At 41.6% G+C, this 22,514-nt stretch overlaps 1 protein-coding gene across 5 annotated transcripts in view; it reads right to left on the bottom strand.

The window, feature by feature from the left end:
* Positions 1-22,514, bottom strand: part of ripor2 (RHO family interacting cell polarization regulator 2) — a 64,049-nt gene that overhangs the window by 23,837 nt on the left and 17,698 nt on the right. For 4 of the 5 annotated variants that reach the window (XM_068728519.1, XM_068728520.1, XM_068728516.1 and 1 more), the window contains exon 2: positions 4,259-4,379. In XM_068728519.1, coding sequence (XP_068584620.1) covers positions 4,259-4,379 — 121 coding nt within the window. Of the gene's footprint in view, positions 1-4,258; positions 4,380-21,336; positions 21,615-22,514 lie in introns of those variants that run through there. The other variant, XM_068728521.1, reaches the window with a different exon arrangement.

Here is a 22,514-nt window from a genome sequence, read left to right as displayed (position 1 = left end):
GTCAAACATCATACCAGCATAACCTCAGAGGTGAACATCTTCATCACAGGGGCGTGCTAAGTCACAAGTGAGAGCATGTATCTGGAAACACATGCAAACATGTGCTTCCCACCCCCACCACTCTCTGTGTTTGACCTGTGTAAGGCTGCTATTCATCTTCTGCTGGAGTGAACTTACAAACACACTGAGGCACAATCACACTCCCGGCAATCAATGACATTTAGTGCTCTTCACTGTTTTCCCCACAGACAGTGTGACCTAGTCAAGGGGGGAAGTCAACAAATGTGGCTAGAGTAAAACAGATTTCTCCTTTAAATGGTATCATGTGTGTACAAAACGGCTGCAACTAACTAGAGATGCACCAATACCGACGTCGCATATTGTTCTGATACCAACTCATATAACTGGATCTGGTATCCGATACCATTATTTTATTAAATAACAATGCATTTATATCTATGTATTCATTTTTTACATTTTGTTTTATTTTCATAATGAATGTATCTTTATCTCGTTTGGACCACAAGGAAAAATGCTCATCACAACTTCTTAAAGCCAATGGTGACGTCAGATCAACAGGCCGATACTCAACATTTTTAATTAACTATAGCAAAGACAAGAAAGGGCAGCCAAAACCCCAAAACTGTTCAATTTATTGTCATACAAAACAGAGAAAAGAAGCCACTTCACATTTAAAAAGGTAAAATCGGCAATTGTTTGGCATTTAAATTGATATAGCACTAAAGCTAAAATTAATGATTTCAGAACCATAAGCCTAATTTTTATGCTTAAATAAAAAAGAAAATAGCCCATTTTTCTCCACAGTAGCCACCTCACAAGCCTTTCTCTCCTCACATCAACCCATTCTAGGTCACACTCATCTTTCCCGCTCATGCAGATCTCAGCTTTTAAAATGTTTACAGATTTGGCTGACAAATGACAATTACCCTGGACTTAATGAAACTGATGAAATTCCAGTGCTCGTCATTTTTGGAACGTGCCACATCTTGCCTCGTGCAGGGGACACAGCACAAGTTGAGCTAAGCTGCCACGAATGTAGGGCACGACAATGAGAGCGCTGCGTAGCCTTGGGGTCACGCAAGCTGTACTGTAGAAGGGTCTCTTGGCAGGGACCCATACAGAAACACACATATGCATAGACGCAAACACAATTCCATAGTGACTGATAATTGTGACACAAACTGCAAAGTGTGCAGTATGCATGCATGCGTAAATGCACACAGAACATGCACACATCCACACACATATAAAGCCCTAGCTGAATAACAAGAAATACACTCCAGTGTCCTCAGAAGCCACATCTCTGCAGATTTCTACCTTGCTCATTATCAGAATGGTAACTTGTCAGTCGCTGTCAGTTGCCCACACACCCGAGTCATTCCAGCCAATTACCCTACTCACTGTCTGAGCAGAGAGGAAAGAGGAGGAACAGCGTCTTTAAATAGGTTCTTTCAGCAGTAATGAAGAGGACCATGCGTCGACAGCCGAAAGATTGTATTTTTTCTGCGAGTGTGAGCGGGCTTGGTCATATGACGAGAGATGAGTCAAAGAGGAAGAAACGCAGATAAAATCTCACGAACTTTAGCGATCTCCAACTTCTCATAACCAGTTTCTGGCTATGAATGAAACAATCATCAGGAAACTGAGTTAGCTGTGCAGTTATGCAACAGAGTGCTGTTCATCCCTTTAAAATTCAGTTCCTTTACAGGATCACAAGACTTGCTGTGGCTTGCTGAACTCAACAAAGGTTGGCATCAGATTATTAAGTTATTCAATTCCTTTTTTGTCTGCGAGTTTGAATTAAGGTCTGGTTACAATGACGGATTTCTGAAAGAAACATTTTACAACCTAATATCAAAGTGGTGAGCAAATAAAGGTTTTGTAGGACTAAAAATGGTGTTGATGCCAACATTGTCTGCTCTGCAGGGTTATGTAGGGCAGAGAGAAAAGTTTCCAAGAAGTGAGTTGCTGCCATTTTCTTAAAATCCTGTATCTTGACTTCAACATTATCTGTTTTCATGTGTTGTCTTTTCCATCAACATCTCTCCAACAAAATAACAGACTTTACATTGATTTGCCAAATATAGGTTGTGTAAGAGAATGAATGCAAGTGTTATTACTATTATAGTTTACTGGGAAAAATCAGAAGATTTCACGTCATGCCAACTTATGTAAAAATAAGGCAAGATTTACCGAAATAAAGAGGACTTTGTCTGACTGTCCTTAACCCTACAGGTCGGGAACAGCTGATGCAGATTTCCATATTTAACACAATGCATACAAAACAGCAAATAATCCCCCCTGTAAAAATAAGTAATTTGTCTTCTGTGGAGGAGCTTTATAAAGTTTGAGAAAATAACCCAAATGATTTCATCAGGGTTATCTAGAATTGGGCTTCAGAGTTCACACTTGTTGACTGAAAGCCACAGTAAAAAGTGAGTGTGGGATTTGAAAACGTGGGCAGGGACGGTCTAATTAAAAAGTTAGAGAATGTTGGATCCAACATCTTTTGAGGATGTGTCTTCTGCTTTGATTATAATCTGTCTCTTGCAACTCCTCGAACTTTATACTATACAAAATCAGTGAAATACCCCCTTTGGACCGTAGACCGATTTTTAGGCCCTCAGCTCGAAAATAGCGTACCCATACAATAATGAGTGTAGCGTTGCAAATGTAAGGGCCATTTTAATACTTTATGGTATTACAATAACACTTGTGAGATGTGTTGATATGTGTAAATATCAGTATATATGTTACTGGTTAAGAGTAAATTAAGATGGTACACAGCACAAATTGAAAATTCTAATTTTCGACTGGAAAAAAAAAGCAATTTCAGGATATTTCTTTATTAGAAATCATGTAGATCCAAGCTTTCAAGATCTCCCAGATCATAGAACTATATGTCGAGGGTCTCTAAACAAATTTTTACTTTGATAAAGTGAAGCTTTATCTAGTACATCTTGATCTAGTACGGAGAGGTCAAACGAGGTCAACCAAAATGTAATCTTGTTCCAGCTGTTTCATTGTAATTTTATATACTACATAATTATATATTTCACTTCTTTTATCACTAATAGTGTTCAATCTATCCATATGCAGCAGTTTGGCATCATTTTGAGAGCCTGGATCCTCTCTGAGACTGTTAATGTTTGTCATCCATGGGATTTTATTGTCTGAATTCCAGTTTTTTTTCTCCTCCAGTGCCTTACAGCCTGTGTGAAGGGCCGATTTGACCCAATGAACATTCCATAGACGCGTCACAGCCTGCTCTGTTGTAACAACCTAACGTGACTTTGAATGACAGAATCTGTTAGCCAATCAGAAAATAAAAACTACCCGAGTGTCAAATTTCTCAAATCCGATTTACTGAGACGTATAACCCCGTCCCTTCCGCTAGCAAGCACACGAGGCACACGACGGCAGCGCCAGCTTTGAATCCACACAGAGCGGCGTCCAATGAACAGATAGATAGTGAACATGAACGGATTCATTTTTTTTTTTGCTGCAGAACATCTCAAAGTAAGGAGCTGGTTTAGATGTGATCGATTATGCGAATTATGATGATGGCTTTGTTTTGTGAGTAAAACTGCGAGGCTGTGTCGTAGCGGAATGTGAAAAAAAATGTCTGCGACCGTCTGGTCGCTAGCGATCTCATGAGCTAACGGGTGTTAGCATTGAATTAATTTTTCTAAATGTTATTGGCTTAAATGTAGCGAGTGGGTCTGCCTAGGGGGCACTATATCGATTGTGTTACTTGGTATTATACGTAGCTTTGTCATATGTTGTGTTTGGAGTGTGTACAAACAGCTGAGATAACTTTGTAGCGCAGGAGCTGCAGTTTGAGCAGGTATGCGGCATCATTATATTCGTTACTGATGAGTGCACGTTATGAGTGGATTAATTTTTGGATGCATGCGTTGCCCCCGCCTGTGGAGGTGCTCGGGTCAGATTGGTTAAGAATATTATAATGAGAAAATGACTTTTTAACGCCTGATCTACTGTTACCTATTCATTGGACGACCCTCCTTAATTGTGGATGTTGTTGTTGTTGTTGACGTTGGTAAAATAGTGATCATAAACGCAATGAGCTTCGACTCCAAAATCAATATGATTTTTGTGGATTTGATACTTTTATCTTGCCGTGAAAAATCAATCCGACACCCTGACTTCAATTGTCATTTCAGAGATAAGTAACATCAGCAGACCAAGAGTTTAAAAAAAAAAAAAAAAGACTTACCGAGAGCGTCGTTCCTGTAGCGTGCTAAACCCGGCAAAGGACTGACTCCGGATTATACCATTGGGCCCTCCGGGGGAGTGGGTGCCAGCTGCCATGATCTCTGGGATGCGGGACGACACTCCTGGAGAAAAGAGAGACACAACAATCCATTACATACAAATCCATTGACAATATTTAGATGTAGAGTGAGGGTTTCAGGATCAATAATACATCATGGGTACAACAAAAGCATGCCATGAACTCAATTAACACCCACACCTTGTCAACAGAAAGGTTATTCAGAGTGGAGGGAGCATTGTGCAATGCAGGACAAAGTAGGTGCTGTTGCTGAAGCTCGCCATGTGCGATGTGGACGAGCAGCATTCAGAGCCTGCACTAACATGTCTCAGCTACCTGGAACCATCAGTCATGAAGTCACTTAACTGCAAACATATTTCAACTGTTACCGCTTTCCTTCCTCAAGCGGATGTCGCAAAGCACAACTCTTGTCACATTCCGTAAGTGCATTTTTTCTACCTGAACTAAGAGGTTGACCTCCAAATGTGGCACAAGCAGAAGTCACTGAGGATTGCACCACAGATCCGCTTTAAAGACCACTTTGCCCAAAATCGAATTTATGGGTTTCCAGGGAAAAAAACAATCCAGACTGTCCTATGGCTGAGTTATCTAATCAGCTTCTCCTACAGTTAAAACATCTTTTATCACTGTGTCTATATTTGGCAGCAGCAGCCTGTCAGATTTCATCCTTTTTTTAAAGAAGATGTGGAATGCAACATGGTTCATGTGGGCACTTGGGGAGCAAGCTGAAAATAGACAGAGAAATGTCCACGTTTAGCTGTCAGATAATGATGTAGCAGAGAGGAAGCGCCCAGAGAGATGACTGAATCACAGTTTTAGCTAGCATGTTGAGATTTTGTCCAGATTACGGTGCCGATGGCAGCAGGTTGGCATTTAATATTAAAAGGGCAGTTCAGTGAATAATTGTTTTATATCAGACAAAGCAGGGATGCACCACTCTGCTGCAGAGATAACCTATCAACATTAAATACAGTTTATTTATCAATGTCATTATTAAATTCAGTGTTTCCACTATCAGTTACATTCATTGAGTCACAGCAAGCTGCCAACAGTATCACAGCAACCTCATGTTACCTTAAATAAAAAAAGACTTTCATAGATTTTCATGCAGTGAAGTCAAATTCAGAAGTGGAAATCGTGAATGAAGAGCAACTTTAGCTCAACTGACCAACATACTGATCTCAATGTTAATAGTGTGATGTCTGTAGCGAGGCTGTGTCATTTCTGTTAATCAGTATCACTACACAACTGAGCTAAAGGAAAAGTATGATGAACACACAAACGCCGGGAGGAGAGAGACAGATTTGTCAAATCAAATTAAATTCCACTGACAAGCAGAGGAATCAGCCTGTGAAGTCTCTGTTCAGCTCTCCTGTGAGCCTGCTTCTCTTCCCCACACAAACAAGATAAACCGTCCCACAGCGTTACCAGTTAAACAACACGGAAAAACAGAGCGACTTCATTTTCTGTCGGTTTGTGTTGTGTGTGACTCTGTTTGTGGGGCCTTGTGTTTGTACATGCCTTGTTTTTTTTTATCCATTGACCCGTCTGTCTCTTTCTCCAGAGAACAGACCATCTCTGTGTGGGGCTCATTTTGTCATACAAATGAAAGCACGTGCACACACACATACATACACTCACTCACTCACTCACTCACTCACTCACTCCTTTGGTCAGACAGAGAGCCACACAAAGATCTGGCACGAGGCCCAAGGAAAGACTAGAGCTTTGTTTTGCGGGGGGGGGGGGCGCGCGACATAATAGAACGGTGAGTCTGATACTGTTGAGGCTATTAATAGAAGCTGGCTCACTTTAACACAGAGGACCCTGATAGCTGTGACTCAGTAAGTTGACCATCAGGACCAATGGCTGGATCAACATTTTGGCTTAGAACGGCATGGTCTGATTCTATTGATTAGATGTAGCCAAAAGATTATCTTCTAGGACTGGTTTATCTATGAACAAAATAGGTAATATGCTTGGGATGTAATTTCAAGTTGTAGGCTAATCATAACTAGTGCAACATGGTTCAAATAAATTTCACAATAGTATTAAAGCTGCAGAAATCAATATTCTTTGTACTAATTTTGTCAGATTTGTCATAAGTGTCGTTCATTTTGACGAGTAGATATAAATTATAATCAGTAATAAACAATAAACAATAATCAGTAATAAATATATATATATATATATATATATATATATATATATATATATATATATATATATATATATATTTATTAATGCTTGCCCTAAACACAGGTGGTTGCAGGCGAAAGACCAAAAAAGGAGAGCAGCAATTTGTCCGACTGCCCTGAAGCATTTTTAGCCTATTTCGTTCTCTGGATGCTCAACAGCTCAGTTTTCTGCCTCACCGTGTTTGTCTCTCCGACTTTCTGACTCACTCTCCTAAAAGAAGAGCAGTGGGAGGGAAATGGTACACGGTACAATTTGTTACCTAATGCTCTCTGGGTAATCACAGAACTGGCTGGGCCCTGCACTTCAGCCGTTTTTCAAAGATTTCCCGTAGATTTAGACAAAGGACCAGAGAATGTGGACACTTGAAAACTAAAAAAAACTGTACATAATGATACCAGATGGTATAAACTGTTTAGTTTCAAGTCCTGTCAGTACCCTGATAATCCCAAATGGTACAAACAGGTAGTTCTGCCAATGATGAGGACTCGAGAGAATAAGAGTACGACTTACGGTCAGCAGAGAATAGATGTGAAATAACAGCACTCACACAATTCCAACAGTGGGAAAAGCTTAATATTTAGTGTTACACAGTGGGCTCACTAAAATCTAATGCTGACCGTGAGACAAAGACTGCATGAAATGAAGTCAGTGTTTGTCCAACATTCATCAGGGGGGCACCCAACCACAGCTGGGCACCCAACCACAGCTGGTTGACATTTTTTTTCCAGCTTCTAAAATGTGAGGATTTGCTTGATTTCATATATGATAATAGACAGAATAAATTTGGTCAGACAAACATTACATTTAAAGACGTCATGTTGGATCCCAGGAAATATTCTGCAACTGGTAGTAAAGTAGTATAATTGCCATTCACACTATACAAAATATAGCCTATTTGCTCTCTTGATGCATTTTGTAGAGGACATTTTGGTACGAGTTGTATGCTAAACGTTCACACTCACGTCCAGGATTTTCCCAAAACTTTTCCCAGCCTCAGCAAGCTCCTTCAAAACAATCTCAACATTTAAATAAATGGTCCCCATGTATAAAGACACACAAAGAGAGTTGAGTTGAGTCACTGAATCATAAAAACCTTTCCTCTGCACCTCTTAGTGTCACCGCTCATCTCGTCTAAAGCGCCTTTCAGAACGGGTACAACAATGCCAACTCTCGCAGTGTGTTCTGGTTTGGTGCCAGCCGTTACCCCGTGCTGAATTCAGTCCATTCACTGGTCTTTCTTCTCTGATGCTCACACACCAACAGCCTCAAATGCCCTCGATGAGGTGTGAGAGTGGGTTTCTTTGTGGAATATGTGAACATTAGATTGATCAGTATGCTGAGCTGCAGCTTGGCGAGAGCGGACAAATGATACACGGGGGGGGGGGGGGGGGGGGACTAATGTATTAATGCACATGGACCTCGGAGAGCTAAAAGCAAATTAAGATTACATCAGTTGTCCTGCTCTCTCATGCCAGTATCCCCCTTTACTAACGTGTGTGTGTGTGTGTGTGTGTGTGTGTGTGTGTGTGTGTGTGTGTCATATTGTCAATGGGGAGAAAACAGTAGGTTTGTTTTTTTACTACATTGTGAAAAGAAATGGAGGAAGTCTATTGTGAAAAAAAAAGTTTTTAACAAATGCAGTTTTCCAAATCTGATTATCTAAAATTCACGTTTGGAAAGGGGATGACTCAGACATTAGAATTCATTTTTCCAATCATTTCTCCCACTGAGGTCACCTCCTGTTTTCTCCCCATTGACAGTATGACTCACTTTCTTCTTCCTTTGTTCCTCGGTTGTTTCTTCCGCTCTACCCATCCTCTCTTTGCTACTGTCATAAAACTGTATGTTAATTGTTAATCATGTTAGAGATTTCCTCTTTCCATGAAGCAGCATACTGATGAGGTAAGTTCTTATTTCTTTTATCAGTAAAAACTTTTCTTCTTTTATGAAGTTTGTAGCAACAGCAAAGAGGAGATGGAAATGAGGAAAAGGAGATGAGTTAGAAGTTTTTTTAGGTTTTCAAGACAATGAAAACACGAAAAATAGGCTGCACTACAATATTAGGAATATGCCTAATATTTTGTATAATAAGTGTATGTAAACAAACAGCAGCGTCTCTAAAATTTTCACTCTAACAATCACAATGATTTTGAGCTTCTTGTCTTCTTAAGTGTTGCTGCACAAAACACACACTGACACGATGCTCATTGTGACCACATCACTCTCATCTTTTATACAAGAGTCCCACCCAAACTTATAAACAGCCGCGCGCACGTGTGTGTGTGTGTGTGTGCGTGTGTGCGTGCTATGAGTGTGTATTTATGTTTAATAGAAATGTCAGCCCACAGTGCATGTTAAGAACAGGAGCCTAATTCTTAATGTGTGTATAAATTAGCCTCACCATGGCAACAGCAGACAAAATGGGATGAAGTGTGTTACGTAAAACAACGCTTATGAGAGCCAACTGCCAAGAAGTAGGACACACACCCTTGTGTTACAGGGCCGAGGCTTTTAAAGCACCAATTCTTTATTTGTTATATTCAGACTGTTTACAGATGCTGCTTTAAATGTCATCCAAAGCGTCCTTAAACTGCCTTTCATTGCTTTTCTAATTGTTCTTCTTTGTATTTAATGAGGCAGGAAATGCAGATAAAAATAGGAAGAAATTAAAGAATAAAGCAGCAAAGAGATGAGGAGAGATTTGACGGGAGAAAATGATATAAAAAAGATGCAGCAGTCTGGTTACAAGATACAAACAATGAGGACAACAGAACAAATGCAACAGGGATGATATACTGTTTACATGAAAAGGACTAACATGTTCCAACACACCCTGCAGGTTGCAAGCGCGTGCCTGAAAGCTGCTCAGTTTCCGCTTGATGAGTCCATGTCTGTGTGAACTGGTTCAGTGAGGAGGGTAGTAACTGCTGGTGTGGATCCAAACTGAGCTAAAACTGGCTGCAGGCTTCCACCCCTGAGCCAAAACATACTACACTGTTTCTTTCTGTCCATTTTTCCTGTAATCCTGTTAACAACTGAAAACAAGAGAGAGGAAACCTGACAGGGCTTGGTTTTGTTTTGCATGAGCACAAGTGACTCAAACACGGTCAAAAAGAAACTATGGTAGCTTCACTTTGGTCTACTTATATTATCACGTATTAAACTACAAAACCACTGCATGTAAATCAAAAGCTTCTTCAAATATTCCCTAAAAAAAAAGTTAAGATTAAAGACTTGCAGCAAGACATCTTGATATTTCAACTCTTTACAGATTATAAACTGTCGACATAATTATGTGCATCTATAAAGTGCATAAGATTAATTTTGAGATGAAAGGCAGCATGTGTCCTATTAACCTGTTGACCATGTTGGAAAGAATATTTTCTAAATCCAAAAGTTACCTGCAGGTTAAGTGTGTGACATTGACAAATCTGCCTACCTAATCACTCCACAGTTATGTTTATGAAAGGTGAAACCAGAGTAGTGCACATGCAAATGTAATTCTACAGTCCTATACAGCAGAAAGATCATAATATTTCCTCTTAACTGACTTCAGGATTTGTCCATTTACATCTACTTTAAGGCTAAATGACTCCAGGATAAGAGAGCCTCATTACCACCAGCTGCTATAACCAAACAACAAAGGTATCTGTATTTGCCAATATGGATCATCAACGAAAGGCATGTAGTATCGGCGGCAAAAAATGTGTTGAGATCTCTAAAAGTTACATTTGCTCCCTTATTTCTTTTGTGCTGATCCGATCCGAACCGTGAGTTTTATGATCTGTTGCGTCACTACTGAGAAGGGATCAAACCAGGAGAAAGTTTGACGTACAGTAGTTTTAGTCATCATGTGAGATGCAGGAAATTAAAGCTGCTATTGTCAATATTTTGATATTAACAATGGATTAAATTACAATGTGTATTTAAAAAGGTGTTGCTTGTAGTGACAAACCCAAAGACACACAAACTCTCACAAACGCACTCTCACGAACGCACTTGTTGACAGTCAGAAATTCACTAAGAGCGTTGAACCTGAAAATACAGACCTTGTTATGGCTGCAGTCACCTGTACAATGATAAATAACATTTTTACACTCCAACTAAAGACTAAGTCACCAGCTTTTGGTTCAAGCAATCCCATCTCAGACAAAACACACGGAAGAAACAAAAGGCAGTACAGAAACGTCAACACCTCCTGTGTGAGGCAGGTATGCAGCAGCGATACCTCAGGTACAAAAAGAATCAATAGCTTGGTCAATAGTCATCGCTACAGATGTAAACAATGCCTCTTTGTAACATTTTGAATGGCCACAATCACAGAAAATTCCTGAAGAAGCGCAAACATTTGACAAAAACCATGAACTGACAAGTGGCAAAGACAAAGTAACTGATGACCCATTTCACATGTAAGCTTGTTCGACCCCAAACAAATGTATAACTAGACGGTCACTCCGAGCACAGACCTCTGCCAAGGCCGTTTCCATAAGTGAAAAATAATGAGTGTATCCGCTCTGTAATTCGGATCCTCTCCTAAATCGCTCCACCAAGTTTCATGAAAATTGGGCTGGTAGTTATTCCATAAGCCTGCTGAGAAACAGACAAACAAACTGAACCAAAAACATGAGATTGAATTTCTGTTTATCAAGAAACTGGAGCTATTAACTAATTGCAATACCACTTTCATGTCTGTACGCTTAGCTTAGCTTAGCATAAAGACCGTAAAACTCGCTAATCTTTGTTTATTCTTAAAATCTCATTTGTTTTAACCCTGTTTCCAGTACTCCTACTAAACTACTGCTAGCCGTGGCTTCATATTCATCGACAGTGGTATTACTCTTCTCACCCAACTACTAGCCAAAATGGAAATAAGCATTTTTCTCCAAATTGCACATTTATTTTTGTTCATTTATGCATCACCCTGTGTATCAGGGCCTTGTCTAGTCCAAACTAATCAAGCAGCCTGAAACCCTGACCCAAATAATCCAAATCTTCTGATCGCAGACATCCTCCCATGGCGAGTGATTTAACAAAAAAAACAACCAAAGCTTTATCAGGTCAACATTAGAAATAACAACTAGAATCAGCTGATGCTTGATTCAGTCATCTGATGTGGTTTATTACCAGACAGATTGGGAACTGGATCCGTTGCCGAGGGGGACGTGACTGTTGTGTGACTGCTTAAGTGTGTAAATCGAACGGAGTTCGGCGTCACATGCGCGTGCGTGCGTGCGTGCGTAAAAGGAGGCCAGTCCCAGCTCCATCACATGAAAGTTGAGACAGGTCAGAAATGTTGCCAATAAGCTGAAGAAATACACACACGCAAACATTAAATCTGACATCTAATTTTTAGATTTGGGTTTTAAAGGCCAGTGTTTGGATTTATGCGTCACCTCAATCTGTACATGTATTAATGTCTTTATATTCTCTTTTAAGCCATCATGTTTAACAAGAACTAAAGCTCTGTTTCCCCAGTGTTCAAAAGGCACCCTCCGCTCTTGAACCCCAGTGTGTGTGTATATTAAGTCACATTTCATTCTAATTATAGGTCATCAGTGTCCTTGTGGAGCAGTGCATGCAGGAAAAATTAAGGCCAGGATATGAGGTGGCATATGTACATATGACCAGATTAACTGAGTCGCGTCTGGACTGAAGCTACAATCAGGCAGCTGATGCTGACATTTCAGCAGCAGAGAGCGGCGTGTAATCACTTGTGAGAACTGTAAACCAAGCCAGTAAATGTACAATCCAGATTAATGGACTCAGAGATTATTTCATGACATTCAATGCATTATTAGACAGTATGGTAGAAAGCAGCAGCAGCAGCAGCAGCTGAGAGACAGGAGCTTAAGACACAAGCACATGGTGTGTCGACACACAAAGTCATTAAGTGCTGCAGCCAAATGTAGATGTCCCATGACAACATTATCACCAGCAACTCTGACAACGCTGCATATCCACATCCACTATGCCACCAGCCTGATCTGCTCAGTGTCAATGCTGCTTTGCAGGGAGTATTAACGAATAATCAAGTAATGAGAAGACACATCAAACAACAGTATCAAACACAGCCTGTCAATCAAATGCACTGATGTCCAGGTATCCGTTTATATTGAAGATTTGTGATGCTAAGTTTATCAAGCCGTCTTGACTGCTCCACTACACATCACAGTCCGTTTACAAGTCTCTACAGGAGCACTACTGCATATATAAAAAGTCATATAAAGTCCTCAAGTGATGTGATGTCACTTGAGTCAGTGATGGTGTGGTCTGAAAGATAGAAAATTAAATCAATCTGGGAGTGTGGCCTGAAAGAAGTGAGCTTATCAGACCTCTACAGCCCGCTCCTCATGCTTGAGAATCAATTATCTGAGGACACGTCAGAATCTCGTGTGCGGTTGTGTTGCATTCTGGGTAATGTAGGCATCAGGTTTTGACTAGAAAGGAGAATACATGGAATGAAAAAAAGACCCGGACTCTGGTTCTGCTTCACTGATTAGGATCCTTTTTTTTCTTCTTTTATTTATTTATTTTTTTAAACAGGCCATTGTGAGCCCAACAATGACAATCTAACGTTCTGCATGGGAACAGTTATTCCACATTGTCTGTGCAGAAAAATTTAACCAACATATTCGAAAATTAGGTCTGACAAATATCTGCAACATCCCTGTGAATTTGGGCTGGCATGAGAACCAGTTTCCCACCTGCTCTTCTTCTATGATTCGTCCATTATGTGTGAGTCTGATTGAAAGTGACCACCTAGAGTGCAGCGCTGGAATGCAGCGACCATAACAGGATTTCGCCAGTTATTTCAGCGCCATTTGTCATTTTTAGCAGGAAAAGAAAGACAACATTCTTTTCACCGATAGCTGCTACTGTGATAATACAAGCTCATAGTGCTGTTCAGCTTTGTGTGAATTAGCCGACCATGGGAAAACGCCTAGCTATTGTCACAGTTGAAAAATGGGAAGGTGGCAGGACTGTGAGGTGAGCTCCTGGGCTTCAGGAAACACCTGCACTTACATAGATGACACAAAGTGTGTGAAAAACTGCACCACTAGCCATCTTTAAATTCAGTAAACAGCAAATTATGTTACAACTGTACAATTAGTCTACGACGGCAGCCAAACAAACGTACTATGGCCTACATCGATGATCCGCATGCTTCATGTCTTCTGTTTATAATGCTTTCTTGGTTATATTTGACAGTACAGCCATATATGCACACTCTCCCTCACCAGCAAAACAATTAAACATTGTAGGTGTGATTTACAAACAGAAGACACGGTGGATTTCTGTCCCACTCATTCCTCCTGCAGCCTTGACTAAGCCATTACCATAATGTTAACAAACAATTTACCGAGCGGCTGGGCAAAAAGAAAAACACACGGCTGAAGCAAGAAAGGAAAGATGACAGAAAAAGACACTTCCACATATTCCTGAAATGAGCGCACACTGGCAGAGAAATACACCGGGGGGAATAATTGTCCCTCTTCTCTCTAAACTGTGGTTTCACAGTTAAATATTTCAACTGACTGGAGATTATCACGCCGTCTCGGGTAAAGACGCAGCAGGGAGCCGGGCACTGATGTGCATTTTGCTCTGCTATCATGGCCGCTTGAGGAGCATTAGACTGGAAATTAATAACATTTGACATCGAAGTTGCAAACAGACAGTAAAGAGCACAGTAACTACTTAAAAGTTCAAATAATTTGAGTTAATCATTTAGATTGTGGAAGTAGTCGTAGTTCTATAGAGTCGTGATGTGAAAAGAGAAAATGAAACGGCAAAAACAAATAACACAAAGAGTGACAGTAGAGATAGATTGGCAGAAACACAACGACAGAAACGAGGATGATTCAGACACTGACGGAGAGATCAAGCATTGTTAGTACATCTGTGGACGGTGCTGCAGATAAGCAGTAATACAAGCATGTCATCCACTAAAAAGCCGATCATCATGTGAACTCATTAACCTGCCAACTCACTGAGCCCTGCCTCTACACACAGCTGTTCACATACACATCTGGTGCCACTGAGTTCTCCTGTACGTATTAAGGCCTTTCTTTATTCTGTTTTTCATGGCGTGTCAGCTTTTATCTGCAGTGTAAGACCGAGACCGAGCAGGGAAGATGAGAGGGAGAGAGGGGAGGACATGCAGAAAAGGTCAAGAGACACTCCAAATCACACTCAGTGTTCTCAGTGTACTGTAGCTTAGTAAGCATAAGTGCTTATCAGGGACGTGCAGCTGAATCACTTAAAGCGTGATTTATCATTTCATATCATATTCATCACACAAAAAGACAAACCGCTCAGTTACAATATCATAAGAGCTCAGGTGACATAATCCAAGTCGTTGGTAGCCAAACAACAGACTCTTACATCTACAGGAGTGTCTCCTGTACTTTTTTCAGTGTAAGCACCAATAACTGTAAAAGTCCAGAAGAAAATCAAGAGTCTTGGGCCTGACACGCTCTCTGTTTGACAACCCTACAAAGTTGAAATGCCGTTTTTATGAGCACAACTGAATTTTAGTTTGATCTTTTCCTTTACAACACAGCTAAAGAAAGACATAAACAAAATTGAATCCTTCAGTCTGATGTGACATTTAGTGGTCACAAGCCATCCTGCGCTAACACATCTGGAGCTGCAACTAATGATTATTTTCATTACTGATTAGAAAGTTGATTATTTTGCCCATCGCAAAAGGTGTTGTTGTTTTAATCAGTTAAAAAACCCAAAAGATTCAGAAAGAGTCAGATTAGTGGCATTAGAGAAGCTGCCACCTACAAATGTTTTGCAATAAAAGGGGAGTCCATGAATTTATTATTGATCCATAACGTTGGAATACTTGTGAGATGGTAATAAAAAAAACAAAAAAAGGGCCATATCAAAGCAGCACAGTCATGATACCCTGACTTTTAGTATGGTTTTGATCTCCTGATACCAGACAATCTGAGATTTCCGTCAACCAAAAGTCTGGGGATTTCTAAATGCAAAGTTGTTGCTGGAACATCTGCAAGAACGGTTGCTAACAAATGTGCTGGATTCAGACAGGATATTCATAACCGTTTTATCTCCATGCGTGTTATTGGTCAACGTCGTCTAGGATGCGGCTTCAGTGGAGAATGCCGTGCTACAGCAGTGACATTTTTGGGTTATGATGGTACCCAAATCATACTCCTCACCCCGGGCAGCTGCGACCTTTTAGGACATTGTTGCAGGAGGAGACGTACAGACGTACATCCTGGCAACAACTCGCCTCACTTCGAAGGAGCAGTGTCACCCCCCCTTCCCTCCTCCTCAAGTCATTACACAGCTGTGTGTCACGACCACTCCGAGGCAGCTGGGTAACGGCAACACCCACTTCCCAGTGCCTCCGAAAACTCAACTTTGTGACGGAAGAAACCAATCGCAAAAGGTGCAGAAAGTCTCCTCAAAAAGTTGCAAAGGTGTCTGTGCCTATCACAGCACTGAAACTCAGCATTTTGTATTCTGGGTTAAGATGAAGTGTCAAAAACAAAATCTGCACAAACAGCGAGAGACAACAGAGATAACAACCAAACAAAGAGAGGCAGAGGAGACAGGAGGCTGGGAAGAAAAGTTGCAGCATTGATTGTTGCTGAGCGATCCCTCACTATTTTGACAGCACATGTACAACTTATTACTTATAACTATGAAGAAAACTGTCAGGGCTGCTAGCACTGGGTGTGTCACACAACAAAATTGTATCTGCATGTTGTTCTCATGCTGGCAAACAAAGAAACGGACATAAAACCACCATGACACACAAACGTGAACCAATAGCGTCTCTTCCAGCTGCTGGATGCTGCAGAGGGAGCGCACCAAATACCAAAACAGACAGATTATCAGCTTAAGACCCTAAAACGCTTATGGCAATCATAACACCGCTACAGCTCCCAGCTGCTCCAACCAGAGGTGTGTGTGTGTGTGTGTGTGTGTGTGTGTGTGTGTGTGTGCCAGTGTGTCAAATATCATGTGTCACACATGACGTCAATTGTAGATGTGCCATGTGGTGCATGTGTGTTCCCTCATAGCATGGTAACACAGTTGGTGAGGGAATTAATGGGGAACACCTCCACAACACACACACCAAGAATGCTGTGCTGATCTGCTCATAGACAACGGGGGAGGGGGGTGAGGACGGGTTCAAACCATAAATTCTCCGTCTGTATCCAGGAGGAGAGATGGAGGGAGGGGTGGACAGATGGGAAGGGACTGTAAGAAACGGAGGAGGGTTGAGGAAGGGAGGGAGGGAAAGTGATGGAAATAATAAAGTACTAAGCACGCGCACGCGCACACACACACACACACACACACACACGCACGCACGCACGCACGCACGCACGCACCTTACTCATGCGATCAGCAGAGAAGAAAAAAAATACACAAACAAGCACACACTTACACAAACATGCATTTATGTGTATGCGAGTGTTGCAGGATACACTGACTGTAATACAATGTACATATACTAACTCTCAGTGGGCGATATGTACTCTTTCCTCATTTACAGAATTTGTCTGAGCCAGAGCTTGTTGTTGAGCAGCACTGACCTCAGTTATTCTATAGGTCCATGTGCACTGATACACAGATGAGAGTACTGGTTGTAGAAGAAGACAATGGCCTGTGAGGAGCTGAGCAGACAAAAGATTGACTTATGTTTTCTTTAATTTTATCTCACACTTTAAAAGCAAGATAAGAGTCTATGAGCCTTTAGGCTATGGAGGCGGAATGCTACGGTTGGAATGGCAACATGCCAACAATGATAAAGCTAACATGTATAATGTTTACAATCTTTGGTGTTTTTAGTTAAACCTTTGTTTAACTTCAGTGTTAGCATGCCAACATTAGCTAATTAGTACAAACTACAGCTGAGGCTGATGGGAATGTCATTAGTTTTGCAGGTTTTGGCACTGGATGAACAGTCAAGGTGGTTCACTAACATAACACTAACATCCAGGGACCATGAATGTTTGTACAAACAAAATGATTCATCATCTTCTTCCCCTGTTCCTGTCTCGTCTCGCCTCCCACCTCATTACATTACATTACAGTCATTTAGCAGACGCTTTTATCCAAAGCGACTTACAATTCAGGATCTATCTACACACCGTAGACGCAGCTACGGGAGCAATTTTGGGGTTAAGTGTCTTGCTCAAGGACACATTGACATGAGACTAGTAGAGCAGGAGCCGGTGATCGAACTGCCGACCCTCTGATTGAAAGGCGGCCCTGCTCTCCACTTAGCCACGGTCACCCCTAGACTCCCACCTCCACTCCTCATTCCACCAGCTAGTCGTCTCCACTGTCCCAGTCAACCCTCCACTCCCTCCACATACCACTTGACCGCAGTGTAACAACCACAACCCACCTACTTGACACCAGAAATTCCCAACGCACATAAAATACCTCCCACCCCCACCGAGGAGGCCGTGATTGTAGAGTAGGACATGTCGGGACAAGCGAGCAAGGCCAGACCACCATCTTGAGACCAGATAACCTCTGACTCGGAGCAGACGCGACAGCCTCTTTATCAGACCCTGATGCCACTAAACCACAATCTAAATGGAGGTTTGTCACAGTTAATTCTGCATGTGATGAATCACTTTGCCCAAACAAACTTGCTCCAAACAAGAGAGGAGGGAAGTGTTGAGAAGTAACTCTGTTTCTAAAATAAAACCGGTTTGTATGCACTGTGACAGACATATCAAAACAACTGTCTTCTATATCTGTGAACAGAATGACCCAAATTCCCCAAAGGCAACATTAAAGTTTCATCAGAGAACTAGAACAAAATCAACTTCTTGCCAGTTATACCAAAGCAGCTTCTCAGGCGCAGACTAGGGGTCGAGCTAAATTTGGATCTCTGGATCATGGAAACTCAGCAGGAGACTTGACTTCATTATTTAAGTCGTTTTTCTATCATTTAACTCTCACAATGCATCCCAGTGAAATATTTAACAAACATTCAGCAGCCTACACGCCTTATGAAATAACTATCAGCTGTGAGGCACTCCTCCTGTAAGAATGTAAGGCCTACGTTTCCCCCCAAAACCACACATATAATCACAGATGGAAAGACATATGTATGTGCATGCAACACATGCTGCACACAGCCACCCCCCCCACATACACACACAGACAGAGGTAGGCAATATTCCCAAAATGTGCAAGTGGGTGTTCTTGCATAAAGGAAAGGGTGAAGTGCTCCGTGTGTGAGACGTCAATACACTTTAAGCATTAAAGTCTTCATCATGGCTGCCAGCACAATGCACCTCCCAGTCATATTTCTTTTTTTTTGCTGTTTACACAGCCTTCATAATCTGCTTCTATTGAAATAGCTGTGTGAGACGGCCAATGAGGTAACTCTGGAGCGATGGCGCTACAGGAAAAGTCAGAGGATCACCTGAATCATTACGATTTACCATCCAGAGATCAGGAATATCTGTACAAACTTTGAAATCAATCATTCCAATAGTTGAGATATTTCAGTCTGGACCAAAGTGGTGGGCCGATGCTTGTCAATATTATTGCCATGAGGTAACTGCAATTTCTGTATCGACCGCCTATATGATGTTTTTATTTCAGTTGGTGGATCAGGTGCTCCACAATAAAAACGTTGAACTAAATGGAACTTAGACGATGAGTCAATTAACCGGGTAGTTAAAATTAGTCTGCAACAATTGTAATACTTGATAATTTTTCAACTAATGATGCCAAACTTTCTCAGGTTCCCGCGTCAAACACATGAAGATGGATTTGCTTCAGTTTGTCTTATATGTTAGAAAACATATAAGGACATTTAATCAACAAAGTAATTTGCAGATTTATCGATAACAAAAATAATCCTTGATGACTTGTTCAGGTGACGCTGACATTCTTAAAAAAAAAAAAATCACATTCAATTCAAATCAACATTTGCAGTGTCGTGTTTTAGCAGTTTGGGGAAAAACAACCAACAAAACAACCGAGCCTCTGAATTTCTTCCAACCCACACAGTCATAATTCCTTTAATGAGACTTTGGAGAGAAAGCGGAGGAAATGAGTGCGTGCATGCGTGTGTGTGTGTGTGTGTGTGTGTGTGTGTGTGTGTGTGTGTGTGTGTGTGTGTGTGTGTGTGTGCTTGTCCCTGCATGAGTGGAGACAGAGAAAGTGAAAGACAGAGAGAGAGAGTGAAAAGAAGGAGGGAGAAGAAAGAGGGCTGAGACTGAGGGAGCAGATGCAGGGAATGAAAAGCCGGCTGGGGTAAAGTAGAGGGAAGGTGAGCGGAGTCTGGGAACAGACGCTGCTCTAGCATCCCTGCAGCCCGTCTCGGCTTGGCACAAGCATGCTACCCCCTCGTCTCCAGCCCCTTTCAAACAGCTTAGCCATGGCCCAATACGGGCTGGCAGGGAAGCAAAGCACTTCCACTTAACCATATCAAAGTCAGCCTGTCGCTGCTCTGAAAGAGCATTTTGCCTTGAAAAAAAAGGAAGCCTTTTTTCTCAGAAACAGCATGAGCAGCCGAGGGAAAAGCCTCGCAGCAGGCTGCATGCTTATTTGGGGGGACGGTTTTCTTGTTGTTTTGTTTTCATTTCCAAGTGTATTGGAACTGGCTGAGAATCGTGGACGTGTGATAGCTTGACAAATTGTTGCTTTTGATCAACTTGGAGGACATGCAGCTGGAAAGATAACAGCTCAGTTGGCACACTTTTTAAAAAGGAGGGGATTTTAAAATATCAAGGAATTCACACTTGTCCTTTGGTAGATCAGGTGTTTTTACAGCCCAGAAAGCACAGGGAAATAGAGTTATTTGCAGACCATCTGGAAGGTAGAAATCTTCTAACAACTAGATATATCTCCTGACAGAACAGTCAAGGCTGCTCACTTTGCAAACAGGCAGATTTGCTTCAGTACTGCTGCTCTGGTTCAGCAGGCAGATCAACTGTGGGTGGTATCAGTGTACAATGCATGACAAAAGACTGAAACCCTTTGACCTCCATCCTCAACAAACCTGGAAGGGCATTTTTTAAATCACTGACCTAATTCTCTCATGTTTCACATGCGCATCACAAGTGTGTGTGTCCCTCTCATCAGGTACACAACCACATGCACAGATACATACATGAACAAGCTTTATAACATTTCACCCAATTTAAACTTGTTTCGCCAAGAAAACACAAGTAAGTTCAGGGCCTGACACTGCTCTTTAAACACATCATCTGTCAAAAGGAGTGACATACAGATAACGCGAAAAAACAACAACACATCGCCTATTTAGAGAGCTGGAAATGCTCTTTGCCATTTTGGAGTTTGATTTCTTCAATTAGATGCGATAAACATGGACCATTAAACAATTTCAACTGGGGCTGGGCAATATATCAATATTATATTTATATCGGGATATGAGACAAGTTATTGTCTTAGATTTTGGATATCAAAATATCGCATTAGTGTCTTTTCCTGGTATAAAAGGCTGTATTACAGTACAGTGATACAATTTTATTAACTTACTAGCTGTTCTTGCAAAAACAAGATATATTAATACTACAGTCTAATTCTTTGCACTATCCAGATATTTATGTCAACAAAACTCGACGTGTATCCTCCAATGAGTTGCATCTATGGTGAACTCAGCTCATGCCTCGCTGTGATCCACTAACCTACTGCCCCGGAGAACAAGCGTTTCCCCCACATCGGAGAGAAAGCACTTGATTTCTGAATGAGCACCACACAAACCCGTGTTATTGCCCGTTTTTAGTCTCACTGAAGTTGCACTGGGCGATGACTGAACTTACCTCTGCAAAACTTCACGAGTGGCTCCTCAGTGGCGTCTTTGGCCGTCTACCTGAGCCTCTCCATCCATGCGTAAATAAATAGAGAACGTGCGTCGTTTCTTCCAACGCAGATGTTTCGCTGCTGTTCGCGATGAAGATTAATGAAAGAATCTCCCTCAAGAATGAACCAGCCGCCCGGACGAGCGATGGATGGTCGACGTTTGTTTCCCGGTTGGAGTCGGTGCAACCGCCGTCCCGAGCAAACACTGAACCCCCTTTCACACATTCTAGTTTGTGTTTGCTGCGCTCCGCCTGAATAACGGCGAGCCAATCAGAAGCGGAGGATGTCACAGGGAGGGCGCGGTCAGGTTGTTGCAAGCCCCAATGTCCCATTGTGTGTGTGTGTGTGTGTGTGTGTGTGTGTGTGTGTGTGTGTGTGTGTGTGTGTGTGTGTGTGTGTGTGTGTGTGTGTGTGTGTGTGTGTGTGAGGGTGGGGGGGCGGGGGGGTCAAATTGATGAATCAAATTTGGAGTATGGTCTGTCTCTTTCTCTTTGTCTGTCTGTCTCTTTTAACTCAGACGAGCCTAATTGGTTTACATTTTGGTGTAGCAATACCGCCAAATATAGATTAGGGTATTACAGATAAGAAACAAGAAAATAAAAAAAGAAAGAAAAATGAAGACCCTAGACTGACAAGCTTCCAGTCTGCAGTGTGCAGTGTATCTAATGGAAACCTTTTTATAATTTAGTTTAATCTTATATTCATCATTGGTATAAAAAAATGCTTGTGCCAATCACTGGGATTGGTGTGAAAAGCTAAAACAAAACATGCAGGACTTTTAAAACAGCTCGCAATTAAAGAGAAACAGAAATATGAAGAACGTGTTCTCTCTACTGCTCTGCACACACATACAGCACATTGCAGCCTGTGTTGTATTGCCACAGACATTCACTGGTCTCTCTCTCTCTCTCTCTCTCTCTCTCTCTCTCTCTCTCTCTCTCTCTCTCTCTCTCTCTCTCTCTCTCTCTCTGCACACCAGTCCTGCCTGCAGGATGAATCCACGCCTGAGCACCAGATTTAACCAGCTGTCACCTTACGAACTGTCTCAAACATTTCTCTTTGCCCTTGTAGTCTGGACAGCAGCAGGGCCATTTCGGGAGGGAGAGAGCTGATACCACTTCAGCTTTGTGGGTTTAAA

The sequence above is a fragment of the Cebidichthys violaceus genome, unplaced genomic scaffold, assembly GCF_023349555.1.
Source record: "Cebidichthys violaceus isolate CVI_PGR_0920_01 unplaced genomic scaffold, fCebVio1.0.p SCAF_42, whole genome shotgun sequence".
In the NCBI taxonomy this organism is placed as follows: Eukaryota; Metazoa; Chordata; class Actinopteri; order Perciformes; family Stichaeidae; genus Cebidichthys; species Cebidichthys violaceus.
The sequence above is the reverse complement of the archived record's forward strand: the minus strand, read 5'-3'. Positions and strand labels throughout refer to the sequence as shown.